The sequence below is a fragment of the Aphis gossypii genome, chromosome X, assembly GCF_020184175.1.
Source record: "Aphis gossypii isolate Hap1 chromosome X, ASM2018417v2, whole genome shotgun sequence".
NCBI lineage: Eukaryota > Metazoa > Arthropoda > Insecta > Hemiptera > Aphididae > Aphis > Aphis gossypii.
In genome coordinates, this window is record NC_065533.1 from 43,782,922 (window position 1) to 43,796,881 (window position 13,960).

General features: G+C 23.0%; 1 protein-coding gene across 1 annotated transcript in view; it reads right to left on the reverse strand.

Annotated features, from left to right (window-relative positions):
• Positions 1-4,891: 4,891 nt before the first annotated feature.
• Positions 4,892-13,960, reverse strand: part of LOC114123672 (alpha-tocopherol transfer protein-like) — a 31,867-nt gene continuing 22,798 nt past the window's right edge. The window contains exons 4-7 of the mRNA XM_027986727.2: positions 13,733-13,926; positions 11,433-11,543; positions 5,140-5,290; positions 4,892-5,071 (exon numbers count right to left, since the gene is read on the reverse strand). Of these exons, the coding sequence (XP_027842528.1) occupies positions 5,037-5,071; positions 5,140-5,290; positions 11,433-11,543; positions 13,733-13,926 (491 nt within the window). The 3' untranslated portion in view covers positions 4,892-5,036. The remainder of the gene's footprint in view (positions 5,072-5,139; positions 5,291-11,432; positions 11,544-13,732; positions 13,927-13,960) is intronic.

The following is a 13,960-nucleotide window of genomic DNA, read 5'->3' on the forward strand; positions in this document are numbered from 1 at the left end:
TTTTAGTGATAATTGTTATACGTAATTTAAGTTTAAACTTTAATATTTGCATACAACATTATTTAAACTATAATAATATATTAACTATCTGCAAAATATATTTTGAATTTAAAATCTATTCTACAACTTAATTTTCAAAATAAATTTACTCCAACGTACTATCAGGCTAATAATAAAATAAATTAAAGTTAATTTTTTATAAAATTTATCTATTTATTTTTTTGTAAATAACTTCGTCCATTTTTGGTATTGAAATTTATAATAAAATAAAAACATAATTATTTTCCAAATCATGGTCCTCCTTCGACTAATATGCTATAGGTATCTCAATAAATTTCATAAAACATTTAAAGTTATTTTTAAATTATATTTACATATTACATAGAATAAAATAAAATAAAAATCTTCCATATTTCTGTGATAACTTACAATATATAATATTGTATAAGTATTTGATTCATCGATATGAGCGTAAAACTTTTGGTTTTATACATTCTTTACTAAACGATCAAGTTACTATAATTCTGTAATAATAATACTCATTTATGACTTACAGCAGTATTTTTCTTGTTAATGTAATGTAAGAAGTGTTGTTTCTTTATTGTTTAATATAATATATTATTATATTCTTTAAACATTTTATTAAACACAGATTTGACCTATGAGAATTAATTGCATTTTCTAATAAACCCGTATAAGAATTAAGTATTTTATACTTCGCATTTATTTAAATTATATATTTTTAAATAAATATTAAACAATTATAAATAGGAAATGAGAAAAATGTTAGGTCTATTTAGACAGTTATTTTTTTTCTGAAAAATTGTATGATTTAATTTATAAAGTACAACAAAGTTATATTTATTAAATGTTATTTTATATGTAGTTTAATACTGATCATTGATGTTTCTGTTAGTGGTCGTATTTTTTTCTACTTAAAGTTGCATCACTAAAGTATTAATACTCAGATTATTAACTAATACGTGAAAAATATATTTATGTATATTCACATCCTTTTTTAAAATTTTTTTTTTTTTAGAATTATTTGATACATAACAAACAAATAAAACATAAAATTAAACAGGAAAACAGTATTTGTAGTAACCAGTAGATTGATATGTAAAATATGATTTTGTGTAATGAAAATGAATGTATTGTCACCTATATCTAAGAACAGTTTATATTTTATATTATATTAATGTTGTTATTTGAAACTATTTGTACATTATTAATTCTTTAAGTTAAAATAATTATTGTTAAAAATATAAGATACGTAACATATTATACATTAATACTAACATAGTAACGTATCATAGAAAGGTGTAAAGTGGTTTAATGATTTGTGATATTATCGATATTGATATCATAAAACGAGTTAATGTATTTTGTGAATTTATTTGTGTATACACATTACACAATACTACAATATTTGATATAACAACAAGTGACAGGTTTCTACGATATATTTTTTTTTTTAATTACAAAAAATAACTAAAATCGTTTGAATGAAAATAAAATTGTTATTCTTTGTTTAAAAATCTGATTTTGTGAAAATTATTACGTGTATAAAAATAAATTACATTTTTATTTATTATTGTACTGATATAGTATTTTTTTTTACTTTTTTTATAGTTGCTATAAATTATAATAATAATTTGCAAGAAACTTTGTATTTAATCATCAATATTTTTGATCGAGAAAAAATCGTATACTTTTTGATTTTAGCTTTTACTATTACTGTATGGGTTTTACTTTTGCAAAATAAATTCCAAGAAAATTCGAAAAATAATATTAACATAAAAAAATACATTTGTAATATTCAATTCCTGTATTAATTAAATTTGTGAATGATATGTTTTAATATATAATTATATTTTCACTTTGATGAATAAAAAGAAAAATTTTAACATAGGAATATATTATTATACATAGATTCTTAATTTAATTATAAAATCTTAAATAATACACTCATATAAAAAATGTGTTTTGAAGTATAAACATATGGACTAAATCAATACTCCTTGTAATATTCCATGGTTACAAAAGTTAAAAATGTGATCTTATATGAACAATGTGAAATCAGAGCTAAAGTTAATAAATCGAAATCATTCGTGATATAAAAATCTTAATTACTGAAAGTAAATACATAATTACGCATTTAAGTCATAAGTAACATCTTTAAATAACAATAATTTACATAATTTACATTCCGAAATATTATATAAATAACTTCAAATAGTTTGACAACCACTTGAATTCTCTAGTAAATAGCCACTTCTCAAAACAAATCCACCTTAAAAAGAACTCATGCAAGGACTTATATCTCCTTAAATAGGTACTTAATTTAGGAATACCATTAATATGTGCCTTTATATCTCCCTTATTATTATTATTATTATTATTATTATTAATTGAAAATTTGTTCGTTATTTAAATCGCGTAATGCACTCATGAAATTTGAAAAAAAAAGTAATATACGTAGATAATATAACTATTTGTTTCGATTATAAATGTATTAATATTAATGTTGGTATGGTTCTTTGACAATAAAATAACATTATTGTTCTTAATATGTAACATTTTGTGAGTGAAAATTTAGTCACATAATAATAAGAACAATGTTCATTGAACATACATCAATGTATTTAAAATTATAGTTTAAATGTAAAATGGGATTTCGTTTGAGGTCTTAAAAATTAAAATGTGTATTTTATTAGTGATTCAGGATTTCAGATATTATTAAGTTTCGTGTATAAATATCATCAGTGGAGAAACAAAGGATGGTAAAATTCCATGATCCAATAGTAAAAAATATTGTGTTCTAGTAACCATATTTCTCTACCCTCCTGAGGCTCAATACGTATTTAAAGTTTGTAGTACCACAAACCCAATTTTCATTTCAATAGATTTTTATAAATACATGTTTACCTTCCAAAATTATTTCTAGTTACCAAAGTTACCTAAATTGAGAGAAGTATAATATAAACAAAATTGGCGGGCTTTTTGTGGAGATAAGAAGAAATGTCCATTGTAATGGACAACGGGTTTGTAAAAATACAAACATTTTATTGTAAAATTAAGCTTGGGCGCTAAAGCAGTTATAATAATTGTCAATTATAATGGACATTGGGCCTCAGGAGGTTACTCACTACAACTAACAGAAATAAAGCAACGCTACAACATGGACCACGATAATAATAATTCCGGCTACGGCTATAGGCAATTTTAACCACTAGTGTTTGTTGGTTAGTATCTCAATAGATCAGATACGAAATCAATATTATAATATCTTTATCCTATTATTTTGTTAATAATCTTCAATTTCAAAGTCGTAATTTATTATTTATTGAATTTTTTTTCAAATTAAAATCAAAAAAAAAGGATACTTTTAAACTCAAAATTTAAATGTGGTTTTTAATGTATCCATGATGTGGTTTTATTATCCACATAATTATTACATCAATGAAATTCGAATAAACTAATACGTTATTCGTCACGTATTTTCATGCAGCAAGAATTATAATACGTACCGCCGTTAATCCTATGTCATACATGAGATATTATGAGTATAGATAAACATACTCGCAATGACTAATATTCTGTTTAAATTGATGTTGGTTGTATTTTACTTATAGTCTAAAATATCAAATTTAATCCCTTATTTGATATATGATCGATGCATTAGTCACTATACAGTAAATACAGATGCACACCTACAATCTACACTGATAAAACATTATAATATAACTTATAATTTGTTTAGTTTGGTTTGTAATATACAAGTATAGTGTTTTCAATGGATTATATTACCTGGAGTTTTTATATTATTCGCTTGATCTAAAAATTACCTAAACACAATTAGAAGAGAACACTAAATTTATTATTTCAAAACAATATTTATTTAATAGTTGCATAAGGTAGATAGGTACATTGGAAAGACTCGCGTTATCATGTTCGGTAAACATTGGTCCTACATAAAAGTCTATATAATATGCGTTGTATATTATCTGAATATTAATGTAAATATAAGGGGACCCCTTTTTTATCATTATAAATTATTATAAATTCCAAGCGTAATAATTATAGTGTGAAAATTTGGATATTAGTTTTTCAATAATTTGTGCTCATAGCTCATACATATTTATGAGTTCATAAAAAATTACAATAGTCATTTTTAAATATATAGTTATATATATAATATACATATATATTATACATATGAATTATGTATATAATATTATGTACATCGGAATTTATTTGTGAAGTTATAATAATTTGCTCAAACTGAACACATACTCACTATTATACGTCGATTAAATTGCATTGTTAATAAATATTAGTTTTCACAATAACTTACAACATGACACATGGCGCATACATAATATTATTCAAAAAATCCAAACAACTATATAATAATAATATTATTAAACTTTAAATTGTGTATCAATTATTCTTCAGATAGAACAACTATAAGCTTACTTTATTTAACAGCCCAATATGGCAGTATGTACTCGTATCTATATTTTCTTAAAAATGTATTAACACTTACAAGTTACAATTTATTGAAAATTAATATAGTTGAAGTCATGACAATTGTCTTAAATAAATTTATTAAAAAAGAAACATACGAGAAAACATTTAGGTTTTTATTATTACATTGTAATGTAATTTAATTTAAAAATTAATATTCTTACACATCATTGCAGTATGATTAAATACTATGTAATCATATTATAAATATTTCACACAGACGAAACAAATAATCATCATTCAAATAATAATTTGATTTAATTTTATAATTTGTATTGAAAGTTACTATAGTATAATAAATACATTTGAATAAAATAATAAATACAGCAATTTAATATTAAGTATTAAAAAAAAAAAAAAATACATTGAAACATTTTTATTTTTGGTCAATAACCCAATAAAAAATAATTAAAATCTACATAATAATCTACATTTATATTGTACGTAGTATTAAATAACAAATAAAACACGAGTGTAGTCTACTGAGTTTCATAATATATTGTAGATTATTTCTTCTTTTTGTAACCAAATTCATTTGTCACTAAAATAGATAAAAGGACCACTTAAGTTGTTAGGATGAAATAATTTATTATTTTTATTACGTCATACCTTTATAGTTGTCTTCGTAATAACACAATAAATTCCATAACTCTATGCCTTGGTCGGTTTCTATGTCCATGAGACCACCGTATTTAGTTGGTAAGCATTTGGCATCCAGATGTGCTAATAATGATGTATGGTCATAACCATGCAAAAGCATCTAAAACAATTTTTACAACAAACATGACATACAATTTTTCGAAACTTGCATTTTAAATATTTAAAAAATCAGTTATTATTGGTATACATAATATATTGTACCTATCACGAGAAATATAGAAATTTTAGGAATTGTAATAAAGGACCTATCAATTTTTTTTTTAATATTAAAATTATTATTTTAAGATTCCAATATTTCTCACAATGACAAAGCCATTTATGCACTGCCCTGAATTCTGAGGTCAGTTTAAATTGAATCAAATAATTATAAAAAAAATCAATGGCCTTGGATTGAACGTTAAATAGTTTGATATACATAATAATACTGTTGGAATTATAACATTTGGGTAGATCACTATCCATATAAAACTTTGTGTTTAGACTTTTAGAGTAAGCCACTCAAGTGTAGTTGCACAATTTCTGGTTGACTTTGCAACCCTCAGTATATTAATAGTGGTTTATGTAAGAACAAATAAAAATATATATATTATTTTGTATTTTATTTAATAAAATTTTATATGATATGTTTATCGCTTATTTTAAAAGTCATAATAGTAGTAAACATAATATACTATTAGGTATTTTTAGAACACTACGGTTTTTTTTTTATATATTTTTTTTTTACTTATTGAAATTAAATATAATAACATAATAAAATACAAATATTATTTTATATATAAATATAAAATAATAATATTTTAAATTTTTAATATATTTATATAATAACGTATTAAATACCATCAATTATGTCAATATTTAAATAAAGCAAGTATAATAAGTATATAGATACGTTAAATGTTATTATGTTCTCAATACTATACCTATACTAAATAAGGTAGGTACATCTGGTCATTCTTACATATTTTAATTTTAATAATTTTTTTCTCCTTTTTTTAATATAAAATTTGAGATTTATGAAGAGAAAATGAATATGGTACAATTTGAATACCAATTAAACTTAAAAAAAATTTAATAATGATAAGGTTAAAATACGTAAATTAGTTATTTAAAAACGTTTCCAGTATATTTTTAATATAACCATATAGAAAAGCAAGTTTATCAAAGAAAAAGTATATACGTAATGATATTATGCTAATTTTAATTAAACCCTATTAATCGGTTCTGAGTTTCTAGCGTAATCGACAAACTTGACTTTTTATTATTTATCGTACAAGACCAACGAAGTACAAAACTCTACATTTCTGATACGAGTAAATAAATACTAAAATATTAGGTAATAAGTATACTACTAATTTTGGGTTAATTGTATTATTGAAATAACAATTACTTTGTATAAATTAATAATTTTCATGGGCATATTTTTTTCTTTCATCAAATATTTAATACAAAATATATTTTAATAGTGTTAATAAAGTAGAAACCGTAACAATATCGTTTATATTTATTTTACTGCTAATTAAAATTAAATAATCATGATTAAAAGAAGTTGGTCTTTTATAAATTTATTTGTATTTTTTAAAAAGGTACATTTTTTTTATTTATTAGTTCAAAGATGTCTTACTTGAAATAGATGCAAAATGAAAAGGAAAAGAAATTGTAATCCTACACAGCAATCATAGTTGTAAACTATTATGAAATAAATCTTACTTTAAAATCCACCAATAACATATTTAATTAAATTTTCAAGTTTTTACCAAGAGAAAAATGCTTTATCGACATTTATAGAACATTTAAAATAGCCCAAAAATGTCAAAGTATTAAGACAAAGATTATTTATGTTTTGAAAAATGATAGTTATTTTTAATTTTGATCTCTCAAAAGTACCAAATAGATTTATTTTACTATCACCAGCTAAGTAAATTGAAGTTAAAAATTAAATCATTTTTTTTATAATCATACAAAAATAAAAATAGGTATAAATGTTTTGTATTTTAGTTTAAATAAATCAAACTGATTGAGTTTAATAATATTATAAAATGTCATAAAAAATGTTATAAGAAAAATAATAGGTAGGTTTATGTATTGGATAAAATATACTTTTAAGTGTAAACACTATAAACACAGAATACAAATAAATATTATACATTTTTTTTCAAAGTCTTTTATTTGTTGATTCAATAGAAATACTACACAATTAAACTTTACTTTTGTGTTGATATATTTTACTCAGAATATATACTTACTATACCTACATATAAATGAAAGTAGTTCATTAAGCTGGTAGTGAGGGATACTGCAATTCCATTTGGTATTTCATAACAACACAAGGAGCCTCCCGGAACCTTACTAGTACTTAAATACCTACTATTTCAAAGATATGTGTATCGTTTGTTATTTAATTAATTAATTATTATGTGCAATACTTGTAATACTTATAACCTTTATAATTCTCATAGTATATTTGACATAGTATGGCATATCTAATTATAAGTGGTTTATTAATTTTTCAATACTAGAGTATTTAATTATATATTTTGTGCATTTTTGCGTCTGTGTTTTATTTTACATTGAAGACTATTATTCACTTACAAAATGCAACGATTCTTTCTAAAATACTATAACGAATAACTTCTTTGTATATGACATTCTCCAGCTACTTTGCACAACGTTTATAGCATTTGTGTGCACTCAAATGATGACAAAGCTAGTATTTTTGCTATCACCTTATTGATACTTTCAAACTATGTAACACCATTTTTATTTCGGATAAAAAGTAACTTAGTTGAACTCACTTTTATATATGCCCCCTCTTCAAAAAAAAAAAAATACACTTCTTTCCAACTAAGGTCCAATATACAATATTTAAATTCCAATTGAAAAAGTTTCAGTAATACTACGTACTTAAGTTATTAATAACTGCAAAAATACTCCACAAACTCCCAAAAAAAGTAAATTATATTCTTAATACACACGTTAATTATTAAAATACAATAGATTCAATGCTTAGTTTATCTTACTACTTTGTACTATGACAATTTAATATCGTCATATTATTCTTCTTCAAATCAAGAAATCCACTAGACTATTCATCATCATATAAGCATATTAACCTAACCACTACTCAATTAACAATCTTGACATTTATGTTTAAAAAAATTGAAAAAATCCTATTAGAAGATTACTAAGTATCGTAAAAGTATTAATGAATCCATAATTTGGTTTTCAAAATAAAAACGCAAGTCTACGCAATCCATCAAATTTAACATACAGTTGACAAAATATTTTTTGAAGAAAAATAATACAATGTTGGCGCCTTCTTAGATGTTTCATAAATGTTAGACAGTATATTTGTATAACACAAGCATCTTGTTTTAATTAAAACTTATTCTACCACTTATCTATGTACTTTATCATTAAATCATATTTGGAAAATCGTTATTATCAGTTCGTTATGATGCATCCACTTCTTCACCAAAAACAATTAATACAGTTACCCCTCCTCTAGTGTGTAATATCTTCATATCTGATCCACTCGCTCTACCTATTTCTTTTATTTGTAGATTGCAGATGATTAAGCTATAACAGATAATAATTATGATTTATGATGCTTACACTGCTTTCCCTCATATTTTATACATTTTGAAAAATATTAAATGGAGTTAGATGTAGAACCAAATTAAATCAGATCCATATAACGCATCTTCACTATTCATCGGACAAAAATTCATTTCTAGTCCTAAATGAACTAAACTTATCAACTGCGCAATGGTATCTAATATTTAGGGATTACTATAAATCATCTGTTATGTATATTCTGTAATAGATCTATGCAACAAACTTTTTTCGTTAAACTATCATTTCAGTCTCTTTCACTTCTAGAATACTTCTAGTCACTCATAATATATCATCTAAACCCCTATAATCTTAATTTTATTTTTATGAATTTTGACACACCATATCTTATTATTGGTATCTTCAAAAATTTAGAATCGATATTATTCAACATATTTAATCCATAATTGTTTGATCTGTAACTAAAGAGCTATTTGTCACTCCAACCTAAATTAAATATCTTAAATCATATAAAGCCTCTGTTTAAATATATTGATATCTACAAATATACAGCTACCATGCTAACCTAAAAAAACTGCTAACTCAATAGGTAGTATATTGGTTCCAAATTTTCAACGTTTTTTTTTTATTATTATTACGGGTTGGCTTTGAAACCACTAATAAAATCACCATGTTTTTTTTTAACTATAGAAGACACCAAGGGGAAAGTTTTAGACATTTCATTTCGATATTTTTATATACAATAGAAATATTAAGATTAATAAATCATTACAAAAAGCCCACATTTCCTAGCGAAATCTATAAATTGAATCAACAAACTTGTCGGGTAGCTGCAGTTAGTTGAATTCTTGTACTAACAAATAAATAATCATATTTGTTCATGGGAATTTTATTATTATTTGTTATATAAAAATTGCGTATGATTTTAATTTTTTCATTGTTATATAATTTTGTTGCGTTATACTTATCAGAAAAAAATGTTGCTAAAAATATCCCGAACAATAAATACAGAGGTATTATATAAATATATTATATTTATATATAAATAACTGTGTAAATATAAAGATTTTTAATGAAAAAAGACAAGCCGGAAATGAATTGAAGCACCAAGAAATGTTTGTTTTTTTATTATGATTAATTAATTGGTTACTTTTATTTTACTATGAATTAAAGTACAATAAACCAGGGGCACGTTGATATAGCACCACATTTTATGTTTATTCATTTTTTTCCAGTGTGAAATTAAGGGATATAACTAGTATTATTTATATATATGCATGTTACTTAAATATCTATATCTTCAAGCTCGTATTAAAATAATTTTGGGTCCAAGGTCAAATAATTTTAGGGGCCCATAACCATAATTAAAATTTTGATGACACAAAAATAAAACTATTTCAGACAAAAAAATAAATATATTTATAAATTTATTTCTTACTTTTTTTAAATCCAGAAATAAAATTGTTATTTGTATAAATAATTTTTTCTTGATTTTTGGGAAGCAAACTCTTTAATTATATCCTGGGTATTAATTACCTCCAAAACATCACTCTCTGTACACAAAACCATAAAACTATTTAAATTTTCTTGAAAACTGTTTGTTCTATACTTGTTTTTTATACGAGCTTATTTGGAGAATGCTCTTTTAGCCGAACAATTTGCAATAGGTATGGTATAGCTTATATAAAACGTTAATGTATTATAATAATAATGATATAAGTTTATATCATTGCAAATCTTTGTATTTTATCTTATATAAACCAGTGTACATGTTTCTTTTGATTTACAAAATATACTATTATTACTATATCCATATATTTCTGATTTAATAATAAAAATGTACTATTCAAAAAGGGCCTACTATTGTTTAATATTCGTTGTGGGCCCGGAGCCATGTCTCCCTCTGCCCCCCTCCTTTAAACCGGGCTTGTATATCTTAATACTTAGTTTATACTTTATAACACTATTAATAATTTTAAAATGCAAATGCGATAAATATTATTGATCATCTATTATAGTAGTATATTTTACTATAATTATAACTTAATATGTGTTGTTCATGTATTAATTTAGTATTGTTATTTTGACGTTTTTTTAAGTACTTTGTAAATATGCATTTTAAAATACATAAAATTACATGTCTCTGCATACGTTTAAATTATTAATAATAGTTTTTTTTATGACTATAAAGATATCTACTGTTGAATTTTATATTTTATAACTGAAAAATAATGTTAATAGGAAATTACATTTAGATAGGTGTACCCAGTATTTTTAATGCATTTCGAGTGCATCTTCATTAAAGTTGAGTTTAACAAAGAATACAACTGGTACTCATCATCATTATTATTCATTAGTAATCCGATTATATTGTTTATGTTATACGAGTTGAAAAATTAAAATAAATAATTTTAACTCGTTAAATTATACTAGAAATCATTACAATTAGGTACATATACAATATACATACATCCTATTTGGTTCTATATTATATTAAAACCATTTTGAAGTATGGTATATGTCAATTTCATTTTATTATTATTTTTTTTGAATAAAATATTATTTGATAAATAATAATATGTAATTTTGTCCATTAAATGTACAGATATTAATGTATACCAAAATAATTTCTTTTTGCTAATAAATTATTTAAAATTGTTTATACATACTCTATTTCTCAATTTTTCTTGCATAAATGGTTTAAATACGGCAAACACCATGTTGAATATGTACGGTTGATTTATGATATGCACTTCTTTAAGTCTTGCTGGCATTGAATACTGAAACATAATGTTTTAGTAAATTAATAAATTATAATATAATATAAAAATATATAACGTGAAAATCAACATTATGTCTGTAACATAAATGAGATAATACCTAATTAATAATTATTAATATTGAGTATTGTAAGGAAAAAAACCTAACACAACGTTCATTATAATATACAATATACTGTATATATAAAATATTATATTATTCGTATAAATTTATGTTGTATCAATTAAAGGCATTTTAGTTTATATTTAATCTTGCATAATTTTGTATTTTACTCTGAGATTAGTTATTACTCTACTATAGTATAAGTACTCAATTAAAACATTTTTCAGATCCAATTTGTTAATAATATAGGTAGGTTATAATAATTGTTTTAAAAATTGTTAAATTAAAATGATTGATATTGACTTTTATATTTTATTTTAGTAAGGGTCGAAAATGAATGACAAAAATATTGGGTACAAACAACCAATTGCATTTTTTTTTTATTTTTTACTCTTCTTAGTATTTAAAAAAATATATATTTAACAAATTTAGTTAAGATTAGTTTTTAAATTATTTTTTTTTCACTAAACCGTATGTCTTCAGTGCTCAAGAAACCTTTGTAGCTTATAAAAATACGTGAAAAAAGTATGTATACATATAATGTTATAACTTATAATATAAAATCCATGTTATACAACGTAGGTGTTAAACATGGATACTACAGCAAAATTATTTTTCTGAAAAATTTGGTATATTTTTATTAATAAATTCGTAGAATATAATTTAAACTCTATTCGTCGGTAAATTGAAATCATTATTTTAAATTTAATAATTTTTTTTTTTATTAGTTTGTACCTATAGGTGCTGCCTTTGAATATATGTTTAGGATTTTAATTACGAAAAACAATTTATACTAAAATTTTATTTATAAAACTTAAATCAACAAATTATTTATTATATCATCACGAATAATAATAATCTAGAATGAAATTTTATTGCTTGAATATTATAATCTCGGTTAGGATTTTTGTTAATAATATAATGCAACGTATCATTATAACACAGTATAATAATGATCTCAATTTTTCATTATTTAATATAAGTCTTATAATTAATTATTATTCATAATAATTGTATCGATAAACATGTGCTATTTTTATATTTAGCTTTTTCATACTTAATTAACAATAATATATTATATTATACGGATTATATCATTCAACACGACTCTCAAATGAATAAATAATGTTATAGTGGTGAGAGAATTTGTCCGAGTTTTTTTCATTCATTGTTTGCATAATGAAATGGGACCATTAGATTTTATAGTCTTATTAGATTACATTACGAAATAAAAGAACTAAAATAAATTGTACAGTTTTATTCTTAATTGCTTCGTTATTTTACCAAAAAAGAATCAAAAGTTTTTATGCTTATAGTTAAGATTGGTAAATATAAATGTACCATGTTAGAAATTTGACATGGTTATACTAATATTATTATTTTTTATCATTACATTGCATTATGTACAAACAACTTAAATGTTGCAAACATTTAATTTAACCATTTTCTGTGGTATTTAATTAATCGAATTGTTCAATATTCGTAACACAGTTAACATAGGTATTTAATTTTTATAGTAATATGTATTTAACACTAAGTTATAATGAGTAGTGTGATAATTATGATTAATAAAGTGTTCGAAACTGTATTTCAACAAGTTTTCCGAGATAGTGGACAAAAAAATTAAATCATTGACATGTCACGGGGAAATATTCCTTAAATAATAATATATGTTTTTGATTATTAATATGTATTTTATATAAAAAAAAAAATAACAGCAACCAATAATTATTTGCTTACAGTAATGAAATTACTTATTAGTTAATAATCCATACAATTATTAATACACTATTTTAATGGAAAGGTACTTTTACAAAAAAACTTATGAAAATTCTTATGCAATATTTAATTTTAAATGGAACGTGCTTTTCTCATACATTAATATATTATTTAAAACATTAAGTTATGAGAAAAGTGTGGTTTTCAATTAAAATAATTTCAGTACCAGAATTTTTTTGAATATTTATGATCAAAATATTATAATAAAATGGATTAAGTCATATTCAAATTAATTTTTGACGTATAACAATAAGAATCACATGCGATCAGTTGTGCAATGAGATGGGAACAAAACATTCGTCCTTACCTGTATCCAGTCCAAAACCATTTTAGCGAAGTTCGGTGTGAATTGCCAAACATGGTTAATAGTTAGACCAGCAAAGTCTACTAACAGCACAGTGCCTGACACTTGAGTTCTAGGCTCGAGAATAGCCGCTTCTATCACCAGCTCAACGCCACGAAATATCTCTGTCAGTGAGCAATCTTTAACTTTCCACCTCTCTACAGGAATGCAAACAATTTATATAAAAATAAA